This window comes from Pinus tabuliformis, chromosome 2_2 (assembly GCF_031772625.1).
Source record: "Pinus tabuliformis cultivar Carrire ecotype Pingquan chromosome 2_2, CPIR1, whole genome shotgun sequence".
NCBI classification, from domain to species: Eukaryota; Viridiplantae; Streptophyta; class Pinopsida; order Pinales; family Pinaceae; genus Pinus; species Pinus tabuliformis.
In genome coordinates, this window is record NC_142300.1 from 48888142 (window position 1) to 48916094 (window position 27953).

General features: G+C 37.7%; 1 protein-coding gene across 1 annotated transcript in view; it reads right to left on the reverse strand.

The window, feature by feature from the left end:
• Window positions 1–1704: 1704 nt before the first annotated feature.
• The window catches only part of LOC149191422 (uncharacterized), a 90204-nt gene continuing 63955 nt past the window's right edge, over window positions 1705–27953 (reverse strand). Inside the window, exons 5-6 of the mRNA XM_089404254.1 lie at window positions 3533–3966; window positions 1705–3418 (exon numbers count right to left, since the gene is read on the reverse strand). Of these exons, the coding sequence (XP_089260380.1) occupies window positions 2829–3418; window positions 3533–3966 (1024 nt within the window). The 3' untranslated portion in view covers window positions 1705–2828. The remainder of the gene's footprint in view (window positions 3419–3532; window positions 3967–27953) is intronic.

Sequence of the window (27953 nt, forward strand, 5' to 3'; positions counted from 1 at the left end):
CTCAACTTTAATCTACTCCATGTTTTTATTCCAAAAACATTGTGTAAATGTACATGTCTTCAATGGATCAGACTCTCAAAGAACAATTTGACAAGGATTATTCCAACAGAATATTTTGGATCACATGACGAATGTTCCAGATTAATGTGTTGTGCAAAGTGCGTAGTGTAAACAAATATCAATCATCCCAACGTTGCAAAGGTCAATCATTTATATATATAAGGCTTAATTTAGACAAGCTTTTGTATAAAGTTACGTGTAATTTATAATGCAGAGTAGATCTCTTTGCATTTCATACAAACCATAACTAAGCTCAATTTCTTCTAAATTTTAAAAATATTAATTCCCCTTTTATTGAGCATTGAATAAGGAACATTCAATTATTTACATTTTGAACATAACATCAAGCAAGACTACGAAAACATTCAATTATTTACATTTTGAACATAACATCATGCAAGACTATGAAAGGCATTTATCAATGTTACTGATTATAAAATGATTGTAAAATATAATAGTGTTTTAATCTAATAACAATTGATTGATTTCTAATTTCAAAGCAATCTAGAATCTAGACGAGTCATAAAACAATACGTCTTCGGTCTATGCATTTCAAGTACATTAAACTTCATTTAAGATTTTTATGTAATGGTTAACATCATTTATGAACACAGTCGAATCCATTGAGTCCTAATGTTTTCATGGCCAGAGCTAAAATTACTTTCAATCATATTAACATTTTTATGGTGCTATAGTTCCATACAGAAAAAATTTACAATAATAATGCTGCTCAAGCCTCGGACACCATTGGAAAAAACATGAGTTACATTTGACAATAATCAACATGTAATTCAATGCCAATACGTTTATTCATTTGAATCACAATTCCAATCCCCTTCCAAATTTTGAAATATTGTGCATAATTGAGATCAGATAAACTAGATGGAAAATCACTTCTGCAGGGGGTGTTCTAAACTACAAATTTTCACAATGATTCTTTGGCTCATTTGAAAAGTGTGTTATTCTTAAGATCAGTAATTATATAAAATAATTTCTTGTTTTCAGATTCAAAAGGTTTGTAATCACCATCTAAATTAGGTAGATTGTAAATATCTGTTTGCGAGACATATCTTGATATAGTTTTCATATTGCCAACACAACGTAGATCCGTCATCTAAAAAAGATCATCATGCATCCATTTTCCTCATGTATTTGGGATCATGGTACCGAATTTCCGCTCCTGTATTGAGGTCAATGCTGCTTATTGATGGTGTTTGTTTATTCTGGTTACCATCAATTTTTCTCTCATTTGCTGAAATTTCGGCACAATCATAGAATTTCATGCTCAGTAATAAAATGTTTTTAGTGAAATTCCATGCCCGCTAAATTACATTGATATACTTGGTTAGCCATTCCCAAGAGCATGTTCAGAGATCTGTTCTATAGCACTCATATTATTCATTCAATAATTATATTAGTGAGCTAAAAAATCAACTAGAAGGCATGCATTGCAATCCTGAGTTAGCACTGCAAAAAGAAAATTTACAACTGCTAGTTGAACTACACAAACAGAACTGAATCAGCTTTGATACAATTTCTAACCAAACCAGAGTTTGAGGAAATGAAGACAATCAAATTTTCTTTATCCGATAAGAGAAAAGAAATCAATCTTGCATTTTAAGTAGGACATTGAAGGTACAGGTAAAACAAGAACTGGCAGGCATTAATGCAAGCAACATCCAACATGTGCAGTTACATTCACAGCGTGTCAAATGAATTGGACTACATATGTATAACATTTAAATATTTACATTAATGGCATTTGACTGGGTACCTTGAATCTGATTGCACATCCTGGAGCCTTTCAAAATCTCAGCTGCATCAAGAAGCCAAACTCTCATAATGATAATAAGCTGTCCAGACTCCATAGTCGACTGCTCTTTCTTCCAATACAGTAGTCCTGAAAAAGATTGATATACATATGTCTGCCCTTCAAGTCTTGATCAAGATTGCTATACTTCTGGTATAGTTTACTTCTTAAGAGCATTCTATCACATGCTACTGCACTTAAGTGTTGTCAAACCAGTATGATCTGTGAATGTTCTTGTACGGAGTTGTAATCCCCTCACATTGTCAACTCAAAATGGAGATTCAAATGCAACTGAATTTAATCATAATTCACAAATTTCCATATAAATTCACACATCAACAGGCCAATCTTTTTGGAAATTTTACATGCAACTAATGTTTTGATGATCCAATTGATCTTAGCAAGATATTTGAACATTTTACCATGTCTAATAAATGATAATCCTTCTAAATTAGAATAATATCTAGCCTCCCATCTTTTAGAATTGACGGATACTTACAGGATTTTCTCTGAAATTTACCTTCCATCTCCTATGCTTTTGACATCAAATCAAACACACTTTTCTGCTCTAATACCAACCTATTTCTATACTTCTCTGCTATGTTTATGTCCATTCTTGCAGCGTAGATTGAAGTTTTTCCACAATCCGAATATGTCGGTTTCAATGTTCCTACTGCACTCATGCTAAAGATGCTGCAAGCATTTCCCCTGATTTAGAAGTTTTTTTCAATATTTGGCTGGGATGAAAAGCACAATTCCATACTTTGCAATGCAATCACACTTGCAAAAAACAGCTTTGGTTTGCACTTGCAGACTGTATTCCACTAAGGGGCTTCCTTTGGCTGCATTACTGCCATCTAAACATTGACTGGCAAACAAACGCAGAAATCTGTCCTTTTTCAAATATTGAAATCCCAGATTTCTTCTTCAATGTCTATTGGAACTGTCAAACCTCTTATCAAATATCTTGCTTTCCCTTCACACATACTAAACCTTCTGATATTTGTGCAGCCCCTGAACATGGTTTTTCAGGTACATCTTCAGAGATTTCATCAGACAATACTGACAAATTGCTTACATCAGTCCTAAAAACAGTTTCTTCTGATGCAAGGAGAAGGCTGCTTTCTGGAATTGTGCATGAATCTCTACACTCTCCAAGTGGATGTGCTCTTTGACTTGATCCATCACTTGCAGTACCGTCATTTCCACTTTTAGTCTCAATAAGAACAGGAAATGAACTGCTACCAGCAGTCACACCTCTGCCCCAAACATCCATTGATGCAAAACCATCCCTCATATAGTTCCCACACACATTTGACGATAGGACATTTTCAATCACTTCACAAGCCATAAAATCCATGTGAAATCCATCTGTATGACTAGACCTTTCAAAAATATAGTCATGACTTCCAACATTCAGCCCCCGTTGCACCTGAAAACCTGATACTATTCCTACCACCTTAATATTGTCATCTTGCACAGGAACGGACCCTTGTCCACAATTAAATTCAGTTGAATGTCTAGCTACCATACATCCCTGCTCCAAACCTATGCATGGCAATAAACTATGACTTAGAGATCCTTAATCAATCAAATTTTGAGATCCTTAAGCAATCAAACTTTGAACCAGTATTTGAGAGACAAGTGGAACACAACTGTTACCTGCAACATTAAGCTGCACAGAGCATAAGTTTTGCTCCCTATTGTCATTGCTCGCAACATCATAGAGACATCTTTCTGATGTCAATTCATCAACCTTGTCTTGGTCTCTGACATTTTGGCATGCCTCTGAAGAAAAGGACATTAAGGATTGTTGGCCTTGCACACAATGTGTCGATTGCACTCTGCTGCTGCTTAAAGAGGCATAAGAATGTTCAGAAATGCTACCAGAATTATAACTTGACTGTAATTCTGCATTTAATGGAAGAGATGGTACTCTAGTATCATCAGAATCCCGCAAAGATACTCGGCACACTGGGCAGGTCGAATTTTGCCTTAACCATAAGTCAATACAGTTGATATGAAAGTTATGCCCACAGGTGGGTAAAATGCGCAATATGTCTTTTCCTTGATATTCACTAAGGCATATTGTACATCTGTTTGAGGAACATTTCAATAAACTGTGGTTAGATTTCTGGCAATAAAAAGAAATATTACCTTTTATAAAGAAAAAGAAAAAAATAAACAAAACCTACATGCATATTGAATACCAAAGTATAAAATTAGAATGATTATCTGGGGATAACAAGCATGAAGTTCAAATTTAAAATCAAAATCTATCTTTTCTAGATCTCTTAAGTAACTAGTTCTGAATTGATCTGCTTAAATATAGAGTTTGTCACTAGTTCCACTCTAAATAATGGCAATGCCGTATTGTCTTTCTTGTTGGAGAAGCAAACAGCAAGCTCCAACTTAATATTGAATATAATTTTGTAATTTATGTAAACTTTATGTTAATGTGGCATGTAACCACAACCTAATGAAATAATAAATAACGTGAGAGTTAGTTGATTAAATAACCATTACTGTGTGAGGGTTTATATGATGATGTAACGATAGATGATTAACTTAACAGTGTGGTAACTTATATCTGTCTCCTGTGAATGTATTTGTTACGGCATTACCATATAAAGACATTGAAGAATCTCTTAGCCTCGAGGATTAGCTCAATTGGTAGAGTCCCCATCATTAAAGCACCTTTGCTATTGAGAGGTTGCGAGCTCAATTCTCTCGACACTCTCAGGTTCAGGTCTTGTGGTTGAGCTGGCAGGAAGTGATCCCTTTGGTTGGATCTGCCTGGTACAAATATTCCATGGATATAGCAGTAACGGATCTCTGGGGCCCATGAACCATACAGAACCAAAAAAAAAAGAAAAAAAAAATTCATTGAAGAATCTCTCCATATATATGTATTATGATGTGTATACACCAAATTTCTAGACAGTATCAGAGATATTCCAGAGTCTGTGATTAGAGAGCCAGCATGAAGAGTTTGTCTGCAATTAGTCTTAGGGATCAAGGTCCAGAGATGGGGCAAGTTAATGTATTTTTTCTAAAAATAGAAGGGTTTTAAAAGTTCCCAATTGCAACCAATAAAAAAATTGGAAAAATGAAAGTAATTATGGGCTTCAAAAGCCCACTCATACACAAAGACCATTGATCGTTCATCAGAAGGAGGTGCCATTAAAACAACAAATCAGCAAAGACACTAGTAGAAGTTTGCACACTCAGGTAAAAAAGAGTGAGCAGCCTGGTATCTAAAGACAGAGAAGACAACCAGCCGATCAACATTAGCAGAAAGAAGTTTTTCACTGAGACATACATGTTTCTTATATTCATATTGAGAAAAAAGACACAAAAAAATTGTAGATAATAAAAACCAGAATCCAAACAGACATCAATAAAGTTGTAAAGCTCATTATATATATTGCAAAGAACAATATGGAAAACGCTTCCTCAAATACCCAGATCACAGACCGTTTGAAGACAAGGCAAATCAGAAAGGCACATGACATCCCAGACAGATAGCAGATATTGGAACACATGGCAGTGAGAATCCATCAGTCAAGTGTGGAAGACCTGATGTTTTCTATAAATATATAAGATAGTTTTATAGTTTTAAACTTTTATCACCGTCCACAAATAACCAATAAATAGGCCAACCGGAAAAGAATAAAATAAGTTTTTATACACAATTAAAAAATCAGAGTTCACAATAGGCACAGCAATTAAATTTAAACACATTTGTAAAAGAAGCTATAAAAGGAACATAAGTTTTGAAGATGATGCTGGCAAACTTTTAAACACTGGAAATGATTAGGTGCAGTCTTTTCACAGTGAATAAATTTTGTCCCCAAGTGTTTGACAATTATGAATATTTCTTTTTGTCACAAAAGTGTTGCTGATTTTTTCTTTGATTGTTTCACAGTGGCATCAAGCCTGATAAACACTATGTCACAAATTTGTTTGGGGGTTCAAATTGAGCATTCCAGGCTTTGGCAAAAGCATTTGATAGGTAAAAGAAGAGACCAAGCAGATTTTTACCGCACGACAAGAAGTTAAAGAAAAAATGTTGTAAAAAATTGCAAATAAAAGGTTCTGATTACCCTCAGAAAGCAAGATATGATTCTTTTCAAGTCACCTAGGTGCAGCAAAGTTCAAAGTTCCAATGTTGCACGAAACGCCCTCCCCCCCCCCCCGCACCAAGGATCCAAACCTGGATCCGCAGTTCAGAAATCTGGAACTGGGGATTGGGCCAGAAAACACGGTTCCTGGGAATTTGGAACCGTGCCGGCCCGATACACAGTTCCGGATTTCCGAACTGCTGATTCATACAAATCCTAAGTGGATCCAATGCCCGTTGGGCGGTTCCGTGGCGACCGACCCAAAAAACAATTTTTTTTTCCTTAACTTGAGTTGGGGGTGGGTTTAGGTTGAGTTAAGGAAATAAATTTATAGTGTTTTCCCCAGCTACAACCATAGTTTTTGGCTGTTTTGTGGCGTTTTTAGACGGCGACATCAATCCTTGTTTCTAACTGACTCTTTTTTTGTGTTTTTGGACAGCTATAACCATCCTTCTTGTTGTCTTTTGGTGTTTTGGGAGCTACAGTCATATCTTTTGGCTGTTTTGTGGTGTTTTTGGACAGCTATGCATTCTGTTTTGTGGTGTTTTTGGACAGCTATGTATTCTGTTTTGTGGTGTTTTTTTAGCAGCTTCAACTAGAGTAAACTTCTCAAGGTAAGAAGATAACACTTTTTAGTTTATTTAGTTTTCAGATTTTCTAATAATGTATTTTATATTTTCTAAGGGTTTTGAAGTTTCGAAGCCTTGGCCCTTAAGAAATTATATAAGTACGTAACAAAGGTTTCCAAGATGGGAGGTGGTGGAGCATGGAAATGGATATGCAACCTTTGTCGAAAACCTTACAAGGGTTCTTACCCAAGAGTGAGGGCACATTCTTTGCAGGAAAAGGGAAAGGGGCATGGATGTTTGCCCAAAGACAATTGACTCAAAAAAAAGGAGGAAGTATGAGATTGAGCAAGAAGAAGTTGATGGACTTAAGAAAAGACATGATCAACTTGTCAATGCTACTCATCAGGCTCCAAACATTGAGCCAAGGATTGTGCTTGAAGCAAGGAAGAGGAGAGCAGCTCAGCAACATGAACAACCAACATCAAAAACTACTAGGAGCCCATCAATTCAAGAGAGTAGACTAGCTAAAATGATCAATGCTCAAGGGAGAGAGGAAGTTGAATCAAGAGTGGCAAGGGCCATCTATGCTTGTGGTATCCCTTTCAATGTCATTCGGTTTCCTTATTGGCAAGACCTAGTGAGAGGAATTAACACAGCTCCTCAAGGGTACAAGGGGCCTAACTATGAAAAGGTTCGAACTGAACTGCTCAAAAAGGAGAAAGAGCTTCTTGAGGATGTTTTGGCACCTATTTGTGCTTCATGGAGTAGCTCTGGGGTTAGCATTATCTCAGATGGATGGATAGATACTAGGCATAGGCCATTAATTAACATCATTGCTAGTTCAACAAAAGGAGCAATGTTTTTGAAAGTTGAAAATTGTTCAGGGAAGGTAAAGGATGCTCCATTCATTGTTCATATCTTAATCAAAGCTATTGAGCAAGTAGGACATGCTAGGGTGGTGCAAGTTATCATAGAAAATGCATTTGCAAGGTTGATTATTGAGAGCAGATATGATCACATTTTCTAGACTCCTTGCATTGTGCATGATCTAAATTTGATCTGAGAGGATATTGACAATAAAGTTTTCTGGATTAAGGAACTTATAGTATAAGCAAGGGAGATGATTAAATTCATCACTAATCACCACCAGTCTCGAGCAATATTTCATTTGAAAGTTGCTAAGATGAGATATCTCTCAAATTTCATCATGTTAGGCTACCTTTTTGAGGTACAACAACCATTAGTTTTTATGGTGGTGCGTCAACTTTGTGCTAAGTGGACATAGGAAAATTCAGAGCAAGGGGCTATGATGTGCATATTATGCCTTGATGAGGATTGGTGGAGCCAGATAGAATTCTTGCTCAAGTTCACATCTCTTGCATTTGAGATTTCTCAAAGTATCCACACAAACAAACTGTTAAAATTGGCAACTAGGGCCAAACTCCATGTGGATCACCTTATTTATGACTTCTGATATTTTTCCTAGATTCCTCTCATCGAGAGGTGTAGGATTGATCTAAAGATCATCCGATTCTGATAAGTATTTATGGAGACACGAATTTATTTTGATTAAGGACAATTTGTCAAGGTCGGCAGCAAACTTATGTAGGCTCAGAAGCCCAATAGTCACGTCTATTCATCCTCAACATTTGCATATAAATACAAGGCGCATTCTCCTCATTTGGACAGTTCAATTCACCCATATTCTCTTTCTCTCTCCTATGCATAAAAGGATCCTCTCTCTCTCTCACATGTGTGGCTGAAAGGAAGACGTCCTAGGGCAAGGAAGACGTAGAAAGAATGACGCTAGGACAGCAGGTCATCTTTTTTACCAGCGTTGACCAAGCGTTGACCATCCAGAAGTGTGGATTGGGTGTGGTTGCCTCTCCTAGGCAGGCCGCAATTTTTGGCACGAAAATCGAGGTGATCTGACCTCTGGTTTGACCGGTGTTGACTGCCCTAGTTTAGGGTTGCAGTTGACTTCAGAAATCTGCAAATTGACTGTACTTTTGGGGCTGTTCAAGGGTTGTTTCTTCAGGTTGTTCGAGGACAAGTTGACCGGAAATTGACCAAGCATTTTAGAGGTCAATTTCAGCTAGTTTGACAAAGTTTGACTTTGCTGATCTAGGGTTTGTTGTTGCTGATATAAAAGTACAGAATTCAGATCTTGTACTATTTCTCTCTACTGAACTATTGAAGATAAAAGAAGATTTGATCAAAGGGTTTCCCCGCATTGGGGTTTGTCCCTGGCTAGCCGCCACATCTTGTGTCTCTTGTCTTGGCTTGTTTTCTGTTGATCATTTAATGTTCTATCTGCACTTTACTTAATGTATATGTGATTGCTAATATGTGGCTAATAAGAAGAAAAATAAGTAAACTGCTCTAAGCATAGAACATACCATAATTTAACATGGTATCAGAGTTGAGGTGAAGACAAAGCCCAAGCAAGAGCAAGAGCAAGAGCAATCACTGAAGAGAAGGTTGGCAAGGCTATCTAAAATAAATCATGGGTCCTCAACACACTTCCCTGCTGAAAACAAACTCCATGAGATGTCTGACTATCACAGATGGAAGATGTCTCTCGATCTAACATTAGAAGAACAGGAAGTGTTGGACCATGTGAGAGGCAGAATTGTTGAACCTCCATCAAATGCATCTGCTGCTGCTAGGAACAAATGGACCAAGGGAGAAGTCAAAGCAAGGAAGATCATCCGCGACTCTATCGACAAGCGCTTGGTGGCCTATGTTTCTGAGCTGAACACCTCCAAGGAAATATACGATAGACTGGTGAGTTTATTTAAAGTTAACGATGCAAATCAAGTCTTGTTTCTTAAAAATAAGCTGAAGGAAATTAAGAAGGGCAAAGATGAGAGTATGCAAACATATTTCTTAAGAATCACCAAGATCAAGAACAATCTCCTATCTATTGGGGAAGTAATTCCTGACAGGGAAATGACACTCACAACTCTTGGAGGACTACCATCTGAATGGTATATATTCAGGACTACTCTTCTCAACAATAAAGGAATTCCTGGATTTGAGGAATTAATGGCTAGATGCATTCAAGAAAAAACGAGGATGGAAGAGAAAAAATGCCCATACTTAGAGGTCATCCCTCTGCCTTTTCTTCTCATACTAAAAGAAGAAACAATTCCAGGGCTAAATTCAAAGGAAAGGCTGGACCAAAGGGTGGAAGAAAAGGACGATGTTACAATTGCAATAAAATGGGTCACTATGCAAGGGAGTGCCCTGATTAAAGGGACTCACACCGGGACGATAATCAAAATACCTCTCAAGGCAATCAAAGGAATGGCAGATCAAATGGCAGAGGTAAAAGAAGTGTCGGAAATCAAGGAAGAGGACAACCATTTAAGAAGGCAAGAAATTCCAGGTATGAATCTAACACTGTTAACAATAAGCAAGATGAATATTATCTACCAACTACTCTATCTACTACTGCTCCCCCGGACTCGCTGGGAAATTGGCTTATCGATAGTGGTGCCTCAAGGCACTTCACTGGTTACAAAGAAGCTCTCTATAATCTGATAAAGAAAACCTGGAAATTGTTCTTGGAGATAATTCAAAATATCTCATGAAAGGCGTAGGAAATGTCACTCTTCAATTGAATCAGGGTAATACCATCCACTTATAAGATGTATTATATGTACCTGATCTCAAAAAGAACCTGGTGTCCATTTCGGCAATGGAAGACAAAGGCTACAACATGGCTTCCAGCGACGGCAGGGTACGTGTATGGAAAAAGAACTTTAAAGATGCTTTTACTCTTGGGTTTCGAGTTGATTCATTATATCAAGTCGGAGGAAGTCCGTTGGGTGTCATGTCTTGTGACACATCTCTTCAGTCCGAACTATGGCATCGGAGGTTTGCTCACCTTCATTATAAAACTCTACCCGATGTAAGAAAAATGGTGACCGGGATGCCCGAGTTCAGATTAGAGCAAGAAGGTGTATGTCCAGGATGTGCCAAAGGAGAGCTAAAAAGGGGACCATTCCCCTCAAGCCAAAGCAAGACCTCCAATATATTACGGTTGGTTCACTCAGACATATCCAGTATGATGCCTGTGAACTCCTTGGGAGGATATTTATATTACCTCACTTTTACAAATGATTATTCTCGCAAGACTTGGATATACTTCTTGAAAAAAGAAGGATGAAGTGTTCTCCTGGTTTCAACACTTCAAAGCCTTGATCGAGAATCAAACCGAAAAGAAGATCAAGACCTTAAGGACTAATAGTGGGACTGAATATGAATCCAATGAGTTTCATGACTTTTGTAACGAGGCTGGCATTAAGAGGGAGACTACTACACCATATACTCCTTAGCAAAATGGTGTGGCAGAAAGGAAGAATCGTACAATTGTGGATGTTGTCCATGCTATGCTCCATAATCAAAGACTCCCGAAGAAATGTTCACCAGTAAGAAACCTGACGTATCTCATTTTAGAATTTTTGGAAGCCCTGTATATTTTCATGTGCCGAAAGAGAAAAGGAATAAATTGGGTCCATCTGGAAATAAAGGAATCTTCGTGGGCTATAGCGAAAATACTAAGGGCTATAGAATTTATGTAGCTGGTCAAAGGGAAGTCGAGATTAGTCATGATGTCACCTTTGACGAAGATATGGCTCTTAGCAAAGTAGACAATCTTCCTACTTTAAGGGGATCTAAAGAAGTTGACATCGGGCAACCAAAGGAAAAGGAAGATGAGACGATGCCCGATGTGGAAGAACCTATGGATCCTATTGATCCTCCTCCGAGCCTTCCTCTTCTAGGAAGAGGCCTTCATGGCTTAGGGGGACACTTGATGATGCTGAAGGACACATTGCACCCAGAGGAACCTTCTGTGAAAGTAAGAAGCCTAACAGGTATCAGGGATACCTAACCGTCATGAGCACGATCATCCAAAATGAGCCTTCGTCATTCACAGATGTTGTCAAGCATCAAGTATGGAAGGATGCTATGACCGAGGAATATGAGCGCATTATGAAAAACGATAATTGGGATGTGGTCCCCAGAACCCAGGACAAAGCAGTTGTCACTTCAAAATGGCTTTACAAGATAAAGCATGCAGTTGATGGAAGTGCAAAAAAGTATAAGGCTCGTTTTGTCGCTCGTGGCTTCTCCTAGAAGGAAGGTATAGACTATGACGAGATATTTGCACCTGTTGCCCGATATACCACCATCCACTCGATCATAGCCCTTGCCGCTTCGCAAGGATGGAACCTACATCAGATGGATGTCAAGATTGCGTTCTTACATGGTTCGATCAAAGAGGAGGTCTATGTCGAGCAACTAGAAGGATTTGAAATTTATGATCAAGAATCTCATGTGTGCAGGTTGAAGAAGGCCCTCTATGGGCTAAAGCAAGCACCCCAAGCATGGTATGAGAGGATCGATAGCTACTTGATGAAGTTGGGATTCACAAGGAGTGAAGCTGACCCTAACCTTTACTTTAAGGTTATAGATGATAAGCCTCTCATACTGGTGTTGTATGTTGGTGACCTCTTTCTAAAAGGTGCAGACCCTCTCATTCACGAATGTAAGAGGGAGCTGGCTTCTGAGTTTGAGATGAAAGACCTAGGACTTATGCACTATTTCCTAGGACTGGAAGTCTAGCAGAAACCAAGGGAGATTTTCTTATCTCAAGGAAAATATGTGGTGAAGATATTGGAGAGATTCGGCATGGTGGACTGCAAGCCTGTAACTACCCCGATGGAGCTTGACTTCAAGAAGTTAAGCGGTAGTGTTGCCGGACCTGTTTTATGAAATGCTACCAAGTATCATCAACTCGTCAAAGCATTAATGTTCTTGGTGAACTCTGCATTCAACACATTGAGTCAACATATGGTTGAGCCTCACCACTCACATTGGATTGGTGCCAAGAATCTGTTGAGATATCTTCGTGGCACAATCACTCATGGGTTGAGATACACTGTCGGAGATGTGAGACTACTTGGGTATACTGATGTTGATTGGGCAAGCAATGTGGTGGACCGAAAAAGCACTTCCGGGTGCTGTTTCTCTTTGGGATCTGCCTCGATATCCTGGATGAACAGGAAGCAGAAGTCGATGGCTTTGAGCACCGCCAAGGCAGAGTACATTGCTGCTAACATGGCTTCCTATGAGGCAGTCTGGTTGTGAAATCTCTTCAATGCGTTGTTTGGATTTACATTGGATACCACCGTGATTCTGTGTGACAAACAAAGCAGGATCCGTTTATCAGAAAATCTCATATTTCATGATCGCTCCAAGCATATCGATATCAGGTACCACTATATTCGAGATATGGTGCAGCGAGGAGCAATAAGGCGTCAACATATCGGTACAGATGAACAAGTCGCTGACATTTTGACGAAGCCCCTAGGAAAGGTCAAATTCCTGACTTTCCGAGAACGTCTTGGTGTCGTTTAGAGACCCTCTTATGAGGGTCGAGTATGATGTATTGAGCTCTGGGAGCTCCAGGGGGCGCGGGGTACTTCTTGGAGCGACATGTGACCACAGGGCGACTCACCATCCCCTGGTGGTGCACTATGTACAGGGTAAAGGTTCAACCTTCCCCTGTGACACCCCATGGCGACTATGGAACAAGATGATTAGTTCTCCTGTGGGCCAGGATGATTTGTTCTCCGTGGCGACTGTGGAACAGGATGATTAGTTCTCCTGTAGGCCAGGATGATTAATTCTCCGTGGCATCCACTGGATAGGATGATTCGTTCTCCTGTGGACATGATGATTAGTTCTCCTGTGGAGGCATCCTACCCATGCAGTCTAGGACTCACGGGAAGTACCTCTCATCTTATCAATGAGCAGGGAAATGAGGATAGGGACCATAGTAGTACTATCGATGGAGGCATTGTTGTATCTACCGTACTCCCTATGCTAGGATGACCTCCATTGATCTGGGATCAATGATACTGATCTGGGATCAGTGAGAGTGGTTCACACTCTGAGACTAACTTCGTGTCAGTGGAGGATGGTATGATACATCCTCGATCATTTCTTCTTCTTCATAGTTCAAGCAGAGCAGAGCATAGCAGAGTGGGGTCAAGTTGTACAGGACAGTGCATTTGATGGATGGATAGCAAAAACGATCTGACGGATAGCAAATGAAGTTCTCCCTAGTTGAGAGGGAGTGTTAAAATTGGCAACTAGGGCCAAACTCCATGTGGATCACCTTATTTATGACTTCTGATATTTTTCCTAGATTCCTCTCATCGAGAGGTGTAGGATTGATCTAAAGATCATCCGATTCCGATAAGTATTTATGGAGATATGAATTTATTTTGATTATGTACAAGTTGTCAAGGTCGGCCAGCAAACTTATGTAGGCTCAGAAGCCCAACAATCACGTCTATTCATCCTCAACGTTTGCATATAAATACAAGGAGCATTCTCCTCATTTGGACAATTCAATTCACTCATCTTCTCTTTCTCTCTCCTATGCATAAAAGGAGCCTCTCTCTCTCTCACGTGTGGCTGAAAGGAAGACGTCCTAGGGCAAGGAAGACACAGAAAGAAGAACGCTAGGGCAGCAGATCATCTCTTTGACCAGAGTTGACCAAGCGTTGACCATCCAAAAGTGTGGATTGGGTGTGGTTGCCTCTCCTAGGTAGGCCGCAATTTTGGGCACAAAAATCGAGGTGATCTGACCTGTGATTTGACCAGTGTTGACTGCCCTAGTTTAGGGCTGGAGTTGACTTCAGAAATCTGCAAATTGATTGTACTTTTGGGGCTGTTCAAGGGTTGTTTCTTCAAGTTGTTCGAGGACAAGTTGACTGGAAATTGACCAAGCATTTGAGAGGTCAATTTCAGCTAGTTTGACCAAGTTTGACTTTGCTGATCTAGGGTTTGTTGCTGCTAATATAAAATTACAGAATTCAGATTTTGTACTATTTCTCTCTACTGAACTATTGAAGATAAAAGAAGATTTGATCAAAGGGTTTTCCCGCATTGGGGTTTGTCCCTGGCTAGCCGCCACATCTTGTGTCTCTTGTCTTGGCTTGTTTTCTGTTGATCATTTAATGTTCTATCTGCACTTTACTTAATGTATATGTGATTGCTAATATGTGGCTAATAAGAAGAAAAATAAGTAAACTGCTCTAAGCATAGAACATACCATAATTTAACACAAACCTTTCTTGAGAGAGGTTTATGATGGTATGGATACCATGGTTGAGAAAATTGTGGAACTTATTACATAGGAATCTCCTCAGCTTTTATTTATTGATGCTCATAATGGGGATACAACGAAGAAAATCATGGTTGAGACATGGAACTAGTTTAACACTCCATTGTCCACTTTAGCATGTGACCTAAACCCAAGATTTTACGATGAAGACCTTATTGGTCAGAGCAATGGGAAGAGAAAGGCGCCTCGTAAGGATAAGGAAGTGCAAAATGGAGTGAAAATAGCTCTTATGAGAATATTTCTAGCTCATCTACATAGGGAGGCGAAGGAAGAATTCGCTAGTTTTGTTATTGTTTTGGATGAGTATTTAGATATTTCAGTTTTGGATGAGAGGAACATCATGAGTCCAGTTAGATGGTGGATTTGTCACATAGCAAGTGGTGTACATCTACAAAGAATTTCCATTCATATTGTTTCACACGTGGCAAGCTCTTCATCAATAAAAAAAAATTTGGAGCAGCTATGGTTTTATTCATTCGGTAAAGCACAATAGGTTGAGTTCGCAGAAGCTTGAAGATCTTGTTTATGTGAATTCCAATCTTCACCTCACATCTCGAAGGGTTCCAAAGTATAGCAGCGAGCCTTCTAAAGAATGAGATGTAGATCCTAAATGTCTTCACTTGGACATCTCTCTTGCTATATTAAATATTGATGAACCTAGAAGTGGAATTGGACATACTTCTACTAATCCACATTCCATGGTGGAATGTGCCTCTTCTTCTATTTTCCATGATGAATATGAAGAAGAGGATGATGACTATTAACCTTGGCCCTTTAGGCTTTACTAGCTTCTATGTTCATTGTTCATATATGCAACATTATAGCCTTATAGCCACCTACAGGAGCCAAAGACAAAGACACCTCATTTTTAGGTTCCTCTTATACTATGAGATCAGAGGATGTTATAATTTCCTATACTAAGTCACAGGACACGTCCTCCAGGGTCCCGTGTCCCGTATTTTACGTACTAGACACGAAAACGGCCCTAATACGTGTCGAATACAATTTTAACGTGTCCTGAAAAATTGAATACGTATTCTCCGGTTTTCGTCGTGTCCTGAATTTAGAAAACGCGTATTTCGTTGGTAGAAAACGTGGCCCTAACATATTTCGACAGGTTGAATACGTACCCCGCAAAAAATGTAATTTAAAGCCTACGCGATGGATTTTTCCCGGTTATTTTCGTCCTGCTGTCGTCTAGAGCTGTCGTGTGGAGCAGGGTGTTTGAAATTAGCATTGAATTTGGAGTCTGGAGCAGATTGTGGTGTGGCTGGTGCCCGTGCCGATTGCTGTGCAGCATTCAAGACCGGCCCGTAAACCAGTAAACCGGAACCCCTAAACCCGTGTTTTATCTGTGCATTTCTTTTTTTTTGTCAAACGAATGGTATATTACAAATTACAATTGATATTTTAGAGCAGAGACAATCCCACACACGCGGGAGAGCATTTGGATTCGGCTCTCAATCAGAACTTCTTTCTTCAGGCTAGAATAAAGAACGATGACAAAAGGGATATCAACCGCATTTGCAACATAGCCATAGCATTCATAAACAATTGGTATTTTTCTCCATTCAGCGGAGATCCCAGCAAGTGTAACCCCAAACAAACAATGTAACACACACTGATTTCAATCACATTTTGCTATTTGATTTTTGGACATCACTGTTGTCACAAATATACAAGGGTACCAATATTAAAAGGGGGACAAAGTATTGAGTTGTCTATAGAAATGTAAGAAGGCAGCATTGAGTAACCTACAGGAGTGTAAGAAGGCAGTCAGAACTATGATAGTAGAAGGCATTGACATTAGCACAATTAAGGACTAAAGCCTATCTACATTGATAAGTAAACTTTACAGTGTATACAATTAATGTGTACAGTGATGACAAATGAACTGTGACTATTGAAAGTGAACGATATATGATAGAAGTTTTTGACTTGACAAACAGTTCTCCATTGAGTGGCAGTGAAATTTGACCATACAATGAACCTTGACAGTTCTAGCAGTTTACCCATATGATACTGAATAGTTATTGTTGGCAATAAGATACATCATACGACCTTTGTGTGTTTAGACTATAACTCTTGCTTAGATTGTATGGCCATCCGAATTATACTTCAAGACCAGGTGCACTTGCTCAGGCAAGGCCAAATATTTGAAACGACATCATGTGATATACATAGCACTGTGATAAGCGAAGAAATTGAGATCAAAACCTATGGTGACACTGTATGATACGAATTCAAGGCATACCTATTTGAGTTTTGTAGCACACAAAGTCTGAGTTTTGAGGTACACACATATTCGAGTTTTGGAACACACATATCCAAAGTTATGAAAACACCTACATCTGAAATTCTTGAACGAGATTTTGAGGAATTGTTCGTGCAAAGATCCCGTGGCATTATTTTTGTACTAGGCTGAAATAATGAACAAAGTTTAAGCTTTTGTTGAGGACAAATATTTGGCTTTTATGGGCAGTCTTGTGGACAATGCCAAGTCTGCATCAAAGCTCTATTTACACATTTGAAGAACTCCATATTACATCCAAGTCGAAGAAGGACTATTGAAGGATGAAATTAGAAGTTACAATTGATCTCTGCTAGCACTCATAAAGATCAAAAGACCAAGAACATTCATGATATCTAAGTAACCAAAGTATTGTAGCTGACATCTATTATTGTTCAAGTTCGGAGGTTCTGTGGCACTTCTATGAGGTCTATCTGAAACTTTATAAGGCAACTCGATTCATTTGGAGACCATCCATTTTTGACATCCAAAAAGATCATCATCTTTGTAATCAATACAAAATTGTTGACAGTAATCCTTGACATGATAGTGATGTCTGTAACTGTAATGTGACAGTGATAGATTATTGTGACCTTTGACAGTGCATAATTATTGCGGTTTGTGACAAACAGTAAGAAACAACAAGACTGCATGTTATCAACAGCTCCATCTCTGGGGAAATTTGAGTTGTTTTGCTCAATTTGTATGCAGTGTGCACATATTGAATCATATAACAGTTCTGAGTTAACTTTATAAGTTTATAAATTATAAATTATAATTGTTTAACTTTAATTGTTTTTTTTGTAGGTGAAGGTGTGTGGACTTTATAACAGTGAGAAGATTAATGGCTCAATCATCCAAGGCAGCCGGGAGAGGTCAAAGGAAGGGTGGTGCTTTTCGTGATCCCCCCCCCTCCAAGTGTTTCTGTTTCACCTTCTCTTTGTCATAGTGCCCCAAGTGCTTCAAGTGAAGCTGTAGGTGCTTCTCAGCCAACATTAACATATGATGTTGTTGCAGCAAGACAACAAGCACAGCTAAAAAAATACCCTCTCTGGAAGTATGTAACCAAGAAGCAAGTGCCAAAGGCTGGTCCGGGAGGGAATGTGCTTTGGTCTTGTAATTTCTGCAAGGGTGAATTTAAGAGCACTTACTTTCAAGTTAAGGGCCATCTGTTGGGCCTTCCTTGTGGAATTGGAGCATGCAAAAAGATAAGTCCTAGAGAAAAAATGGATTTGGAAAGGGAGGCTGCAGCTGGCTCTGGGAATGTGGTGGCAGCAAGCAGGAAAACTAGTAAAAATGAAGATCCTCTTCCATTCTTGAGGAATGCTAATAGTAGTAGATTTGGGAGAGAAGAAATTCAGCCAACAAAAAAGAGGGCAGCCCAAACTTATGGTGCTCCAATGGACAAGATTTTTCGGCGTGAGCAGCGAGATGAGGTTGATCTTACATTGGCATTCTTTTTCTATCTCAACTTCATTTCTTTTAATGTTGCACGGTCTCCTTTGTTTATTGAGGCTTGTCGAGCTCCAGTTGATAGGGCTCTAATTGGGTATGTGCCTCCAAGTTCAGAGAAACTTAGAACCACATTGTTGGTTAAGGCAAGGAAGGAGGTGGATAAAATTCTACAACCTATTAAATCATCATGGATCTCATCTGGTGTCAGTATTGTTTCTGATGGATGGACAGATATAGCACGCCATCCTCTCATCAATTTCATGTTATATTCTCAAAATGGACCGGTTTTCTTGAAAGCAATTGATGCTCTTGGACAATACAAGGATGCACAATATATGGTGAGCTGCTTATTAAAGTTATTGAAGAAGTAGGCATTGAAAGTTGTGTGCAAATCATCACAGATAATGTCGTTGTTTGCAAAGCAGCTGGCTTGATTGTGGAAACTAAATATCCACAAATGTTTTGGACACCATGCATTGTTCACTCTTTGAATTTAGCACTCAAATCTATTGCTTCAGATGTGACATGGATTAGCAATCTTATTGAGGATGCACGCCATATCCGAAATTTTGTGCAAAACCATACCAATGCCCTCACAATATATAAAGAGTACACACATCTATCCTTGTTGAAGATTGCAGATACTCGGTTTGCTTCCTCATTCATCATGCTTAAGAGGTTGAAGGAGGTGAAGGCCGCTCTTGGGGCAATGGTTATTTCAGATCTTTGGTCTTTTTGGAGAAAGACGGATCAAACAGCTTCAAAAAAGGTAAAGGACACAGTGTTAGATGATGGTTGGTGGGAGAGGGTGGATCTTGCCATAAAGATCATGAACCCTATCATTTCTTTCTTGCGGTTTGCAGACACGGACAGCCCATCTTAGGAGAGGTTTATGAGGGTTGGGATTCCATGATTGAGTCTGTGAAGACTATTGTTATGGAGAATGAGTGCCCTGCATATGAGACATCAGCAGAGAGCTTATGGTCCACCACACAGAATATTCTTATCTCTAGGTGGGATAAGAATTGCACACCTTTGCATTGCTTAGCTCACTCTTTGAATCCCAAGTACTACAGTCAAGAGTGGCTTCGTGGTGGGACCTCACACAGATACCCTCCTCACATGGATGGAGAGATTTCACAGGGGAGGAAGATAGCATTCAGAAGGATATTTCAGGATAACACATCTTTTCTTGAGGTGGAGGAAGGCTTTGTAGAGTTCTCCACTGGCACCAGGAGATTTGGGGGGTATGATGTACTTGGAGATAGGGGGGTCAAAAGTGCCTATGCATGGTAGGCAACTCATGGGGCGGCATGCCCTATTCTACAACAGTTAGCCTTGAGAGTCCTCTCTCAAATTACTTCATCTTCTTGTTGTGAGAGGAATTGGAGCACTTACGGGAATCTATATAGTTTGAAAAAGAGCAAGCTTGAGCAATCCAGGGCGGAGACAATGGTGTATGTGCACACCAACCTTCGTCTTATTTACAGGCAGAGACAGGAGTGGTTGAAGGGAAAAACAAAGATGTGGGATGTGTTTCCTGATGATATGGGCTTGGACGACAGTATTGAGTTGGCATTAGCCAACATGGATCTTAATGACCTAGTGCTAGAGCCAGTGACTTTTGATGATGAGACACAGCATCTTGAGGGGTCATCCTCCACACCAACAAATGCAGCAGCAGATCCTGGATTGGGCATAGAGGAGGAGGATGGAGTACAGTCAAATGGCAGTGGCAGTGATGGTGACTATGACATAGAGGACATGGACTATTGATAGAGTCATGACTCATGACTCATGGACCAGTATCGAGCTATGATATTCCTACTTATTTTGTATCTACTCTTTTGTATTTTCCATTGGATTCTCTCAGGAGTCAGTATCTACTATGATCTATCTATGTACATTGTAAACACTGAACAGTGATACATTTTGATTTTGATGACTTAATGGAAAATCTGCATTTTATGGTTTTAATATCTAAGTTCTAAATTTATAATTAGTAGTTACTAGTAAGTACTTACTACTTAGTTTCTTATGTGCTTGTAAGTTGTAAATTTTGATTCTATTTATTTTTTTAAAGTGAACTATGAACTTTGAGAAGTAATTATATTTTAATTTGATTAGATAAGCTGCAACCTACAATTTAATATGGATAAAAAACTATATTTCGGTATATATATATATATATATATATTTTATTAATTATATATATAATGTGTCCCCCGTGTCCTGTTTCCAGGTCGCTGCGTTTCGTATTGAATACTCGTATTTACGTGTCCTCCGTGTCTCGTGTCCTCGTGTCATGTGACTTAGTTCCTATATCAAGATTCAAGAGGCTCCCTCTCTACCTCTTTAGGTACCAAGACCAGCGATACTCAACCCTCTTCGTCAAGGAGATATTCAACCATAAATCTCATTTCTTGCACACCATGCCCTGCCCGGGGTCATCCAAGACAATCACCTCATACTTTCATATGGATCCATCAAATCAGAACCACCAGCAATGGGCAAAAGTTCAGGGAGCACCAAACAATAGAAGGGTGAGATCTCATGTATCTTCTGAGCCTCCCCCTTTTGGGGATCAATGGATACCATTGAGACCATTTCGACGATGTAGAACCATAAATTAATCCATAGGCCCTCAGAGCACTAGAGGGACCAGTTCCAAAGCAGGGTGCCCCTAGCCCATTTGATTACTTTCCAGTTCCATAGGAGCAGCCAGAGATCCATTCACAGTTTATTTTTTCGACCTCGAATGCTAGGAGTATTCATCGCTCCTACATCCCCCAGAGGATCATATAGTCAAACCCATCGTTGGTTCCAGGGAGCTTTGATAGTGAGCCAATGCCCAATTCCCCTCCCTCGCCATCAATTATGAGACTCAGGATCCCTTGACATCTTTAGCTCCATCACCAGATCTTCCTACCCCATTCATTGCTTCTTGGCAAGCTATTGATTATTTTGTATCATGCCATAGTCTTTTATATGGGTATCATAGTAGCACCACAGTTTCTTTCTTTCTTTCTTTATGTTATTTTCAGTGCCTTCTAGGAGCTATACTTGCATTGGATTCATACTTATTGTACTCTTCTTTAGTCCCATTGACTTACTTTTGTGTTCATTTGTTGGACATTAATAAAATTAGCTTATCTTATCTTATCTAAGTTGAAAAGTGTCTTCATTAAGGCCTAGCATGGTGTCCATCTACTCATACACCTCCCTAATGATCGGCAGATCTATATATGCAAATTGTATCATATTGTAAAAGTGTCATGCGAATCACATAAATGTTAACAACTTGTGAAAGCACTCTTATCACCAATGTTAGTAGCTTTGTGCAATAACCACTATACATGTTTTTCTTATGGAAAGGTGACCTCACTCAAACTCTAACTATATGGTTCACAACAAATGCCTTCTGCCAATTGATGTATGTATTCCTCTAATACCATGTGATGTCACACTTTGAACATTTAGGGACCATTTTCTCTAATGGAGCCATATGTCCCACCTAAATATTTGCATCAATGTTTGTTTTTTTTCCTCACCATACTACCATGCGCTAGATTTGTCAATCACTCTACTGAATAACACCTAATTGTACAGAAAAACACCAAGCAATGGAGTGGAATAATTGGCTTATTCCTCAATCAACCATAAATCCATGAATAACATCTAATAAGGACTCATCTTTGAGTTGAATGGTGTCCTTAATAAGGCCTAGCATGGTGTCCATTTTCTCATACACCTCCTCATGATTAGTCAATCTACATTTGCAAACCTTAGCATATTGTAAATAGTTTAGGTGAATCACATAAAATAATTAACTTGTGACCAAAACTCTCTACCACAAGCTTTAGTCTTCACTGTTCCCATGAATCACTCACCACCATATTATCAATGGTTGTCATACCTTCAAAAGGAATGTGAAGGTGAGGCAATGAGTAAAAAATATATTGGATAGCACTATGATTAATAATGAATTTAATGGAAACCCTCCTTTGCTTGTACAAGAGATGAATCCATGCACATTCACCATGCTTAACAATACCATACATCAAAATTTTTAATGAGTGCACTAAACATCCAAATCAAAAGATGTGAGGATGTACCTACTCAATTTGTGTCCTATTGCTTTCCATTTAGTTGCACTATTAGTTATTATTTGAATGGCATTGCCTGAGCTATTCTCTAAAATGGTTTTCAATAAGAAGATTGCAATGTTAGTAGCAATCTTCTTCATTGATCGAAAGTCATGTATCGCAACGAAGAACACACCATTGGCTAACACAGCAAGAACATTTATCAAAGGTTGGTTTTTAACATTTTTGCATCCATCATATACAATAGATACCCTCAATTTTCCCCAATAAACTATAAAGCCTCCTAGAACTCTCTAGATTCTAGATTCTCCCCTAGCATCTTAGACCTCTTTAGCTTCTATATTTTTCCTTATCGAGTAACATAGTTATGGTTTTCTCGTTCTTCAAGCTCTTCTATCCTTTAGGGGCATTTTTATGGAACTAATCATCTCGTGCCAATGAGGGGAGTAAAGAACATTGAATGGTATATGACATGTGTAGAGACAACACATTACTTTCACATCCATATCATCCCTAATATCGACATCAACGAACTAAAATTGTTCTATGGGGAGTAGTTTGTTATGAATATAATTCATAACAATTAAATAAATAAAATAAATATAAATATTAAATAATCAAGTATTAGTTAGGTTAACTAGTCATTAAGTTAAGTGAAAAGGCATGTCTAAAAGACATGCCCATTCACGAAAGGTCACCTGCTGAGGTATAAAAGCAGGGCCTCATTGTAACATTCAAATCATCTTATAACATCTTATACTTGAAAGAAAAACTTCGGCGTAAATCACATGTAGACATAAATTTGTCGACGCGTTTCGAACCAACTAGTGTGGTTCATCATCAGGACAAGTTGAAGAAACAGATCCAGCTTAGCATGTTAAATAGTCTGAGCAGAGTCTCCAACGGCTAATTTTGACCTTAGGACCCAGGTCAAATTCTTATTTATTAATTTAACATTATTAATATTATTAATATTATTATTTTTTTCTTATGGAAATAAGTTAAATTAGGTAAAATTGTTGGTTTAAAAGGGAATATATTTATTTATTTAAATTTAAATTAATATATATATATATATATATATATATAATATTAGGTTATTAAGGTAAAAGTTAGGATTAATAATTTCCATGGTTGGTTTGAAACGATAATTTATTTATTTATGCAAATTATTAAATCATTATTATTGGTATTATACATATATATATATATATATATATATTAATTAAAATCATAATATTAGGTTGACTAGTATTTTTATTCAATAATAATTCAATGGTTAGTTTATTTTTATGGAAGTTAGTTAAAATATAATTTTAAGGTTAAAAATGTAATTATTTATTTATTTAACTTATTTATTAACAATTTTATATATATATATATATATATATATTCTATAATTAAAGTTATAATATTAGGTTATTAAGGTAAAAGTTAGGATTAATGGTTAGATTAAAAAGATAATTTATTTATTTATTTAAATTATTTAATAATTATTATTAAAACTATATATATATATATATATATATATATATATATATATATAAACTAATCATAGGTTGAGAAAGTAATTAAACAATTTATTTATTAATAATCAATTATATATAATTTAAAAAAATAATTTAATAATATATTTATTAAAAATAATAATAATAATAAATAAAAATAAATAAATAATTAATTAATAACTTAAATTAAAATAATTAATTTATTTTATTTTATTTTAAGTTAAAATAAATAAAATAAAATTAATTAATTATTTTATTTATTTCAACTTTTTTCCAGTGGAAAAAGCTGTAACCTTTTATTAAAAAATGAAAAGTTACAATAGCAGATGCATTAAGCATTTCTATAAGCTGCCACATGGGCTCGGGTGCTTTCGCACCCAACACAACGTTAGAGGACTAACGTGCACAAAGAAAAAGAAAAATAGGAGAGAGAGAGAAGGGGCAAAAAAACTGAATTCCAGCACTTCAAGTTTTTCTCCCCTTCTTCTTTTCAACCTTGCGCCACTCTCCTTGAGTGGGCTCGATTGAAGCAATGACTAACTGAGATTCTACATTCTGTAGGCCTGTTTCTTTATCTGAGTCTGAAGTATCTGAGTGGTGATGCCGTTTGATGCCTCCCATGCTTGGATCCCCGCTTGTCATCTCTGCCTGATTTTGGGGAATCTTTTTGTTCTTGTTTTCTGGTGTAGTAAATTTCCCGGAGTCTGTGGACAAATGTTCCTGATTGTTTGCCATGGGGGAGGCAGCCCCTGTATTCTCCCCAATAGGATCTTCATGTTGTTCAGGTGGGAAGTTAGGCTCCCCCTCATCCTCTGTTTCTTCTTCTGGATTCACTGTGCATTGCCAACCTCTTGGTTTGTGAACTTGTTTCTTGTTCCTTCTTTTGTTTTGCGGACAGTTATTATGTAGATGTCCTGTTTGTTGACAGCCTCGACATCTGAAGGCCGTGTTTTCATAATCCAGAGGTTGTTTCCACTGAGAGTTGTTATGGATTAGAATTATATTGTCAGGAAGTCCTTGACTAAGATCGACCTCCACACAGATTCTGGCGAAAGTATGAATGCATCTGTCTATTCTTTCCATATCTTGCTTGATGAATGTACCTATAGCATTCCCTATTGCTGCAAAAACATTAGGAAACCAGAAATGTAATGGAAGGTTGTGGAGCCTGACCCAAACCGGCATTTTAGAAACCACCATAGTGGAGGGGTCAAACCCCGGGAACCAGGGGGTCATGAAAAGACCAGCATTGCCCCAGAACCATGGCCCCTCATGGAGGGCAAAATCTTTTTCCTTAACCGTGTCGAATTTTACAATAAAGAACCCTTTGGAGCACAAGTGGATGTCACAATTTGGGGTCCATGTGGTGAAGATCCATTGTCTTAAAGCATCTGATTTAGGCCAAAATCCGTTGAATCTGCATATAACAGCCAAAGAAGAAAGATCAGAATGAAAATTTTTTACCTCCGGCATATCGATTTGCAGCACAGGATTCTGGGATCTTTGCTCCACAATGTAGGGACCAGGAAGATCTGTAGGTGTTGATGACTTGTTTTTGACTTCCCCCTTCCCTTTGACAGCATCTTTAAAAGAACCAAAGCCTTTATGGCCTGAACCCGAGCTTCCTCCTCTCAGCCTTGTGCTTAGAGAGATAGTTGAGTCTCGACCGATGCCATAGTGCTGTACTGTAAAGTTTTCTTGCAGGATTTTACCTGCATGTATCAAACTTAGCAGGTTAGATGGGATGCCTGTATCTGCTTGTATTTCATCCTTTAAATTTTTTATCAATATTCCTGTCCAGATTTGCTTGCATATAGTTTTTCCTGACAGGGTTCTGATGAAAATTTGGGTTTGATCCTGTTCTGGGTCCTTGTGGCCTAGCTTAGATTTTTTTCCTCCTGAACCTGCTGCTATTTGAGTCACAGAGGTGTTTAGATCCGGCCCAGATCTGCTGTCTTTGTGGACAAGGAAGGGCAGATCTGTACCTTGCAGCCTCGGAATGCCAAGCAGGGGCAGAGGAATAGGGAATCGACTCTGTTTCCCGATGACGCAGACAGGGCACACTCTCCAGGGAAAATCACCCGCGAAGGAGGGCGGGTCATCCTGAGACTGTGTGGGGGTCGATAGATTGGAAGCATAAAACCCCGGCCAATGAAGAGGGGTGTCCAGATACGCCCTGCGGAAGCCGAAATGAGCCAAAAAAGGGGAAATAACCTCAAATACCTGATTGTTTTGATTCGATACCAGTGGCTCCTTCCCGTTAATGGATCCGGTCCAGATCCTAAGGGTTTCATCGCGCGCTGAGGATCCCGCGGTCAGGCTCCAGCACTTTGCAGCATCGACCAAATCTGTGGAGGCGGCGGCGACAGCGTATGGACCTGCAGCGTCGAACAAATCTGTGGAGGCGGCGGCGGCAGCGAATGGACCTGCAGAAACCCTAAGCTCGCAACCTCCGGCCATGGTTCCTCTCACCAAGTATTGACCGGTAGATCCAGAGTTAAGATTCTTTATTTATTTTAACTTAAGTTATTAATTAATTTATTTATTTTTTATTTTATTTATTTTTTATTTTTTTATTTTATTTATTTATTTATTTATTTATTATTATTATTTATTTATTTTTAATAAATATATTATTAAATTACTTTTTTAAATTATATATATATATATATATATGATTATTAATAAATAAATTGTTTAATTACTTTCTCAACCTATGATCAGTTTATATATATATATATATATATATATATATATATATATATAGTTTTAATAATAATTATTAAATAATTTAAATAAATAAATAAATTATCTTTTTAATCTAACCATTAATCCTAACTTTTACTTAATAACCTAATATTATAACTTTAATTATAGAATATATATATATAATTGTTAATAAATAAGTTAAATAAATAAATAATTACGTTTTTAACCTTAAAATTATATTTTAACTAACTTCCATAAAAATAAATTAACCATTGAATTATTATTGAATAAAAATACTAGTCAACCTAATATTATGATTTTAATTAAAATATATATATATATAATACCAATAATAATGATTTAATAATTTGAATAAATAAATAAATTAGTGTTTCAAACCAACCATGGAAATTATTAATCCTAACTTTTACCTTAATAACCTAATATTTATTATATATATATATATATATATATTTAAATAAATAAATATATTCCCTTTTAAACCAACCATTTTACCTAATTTAACTTATTTCCATAAGAAAAAAATAATAATATTAAATTAATAAATAAGAATTTGACCTGGGTCCTAAGGTCAAAATTAGTCGTTAGTCAATTTAGCCGTTGGAGACTCTGCTCAGACTATTTAACATGCTAAGCTGGATCTGTTTCTTCAACTTGTCCTGACGATGAACCACACTAGTTGATTCGAAACGCGTCGACAAATGTATGTCTACATGTGATTTACGCCGAAGATTTTCTTTTAAATATTATGAATCACAGAACCCTCAATTCAACATCTTATACATTTTATATATATTAATAAATTATTATTACAAATACCTGTGTGTATTTTAACATATTAAGTTTTCAAGCTATCAGTGTTCTTGCTTCAGCCATAGTTTTAATGCTTCAGTGGTATCGGAGCCATGGCACACAATATAATCATGCAAGTCTTTGAATGTTGTTCGCCGCACAATGTGCCATTACGTTCACATCCTGATTACGTTGAACAATTTAGAATTCAAGAAGTATTTCAACGTTTAGAGAAATCATATGCAAAAGTTAAAGCATGTCGAAGGGAAATCAATAATAAGGAAGATGATAGCAATGGTGAAG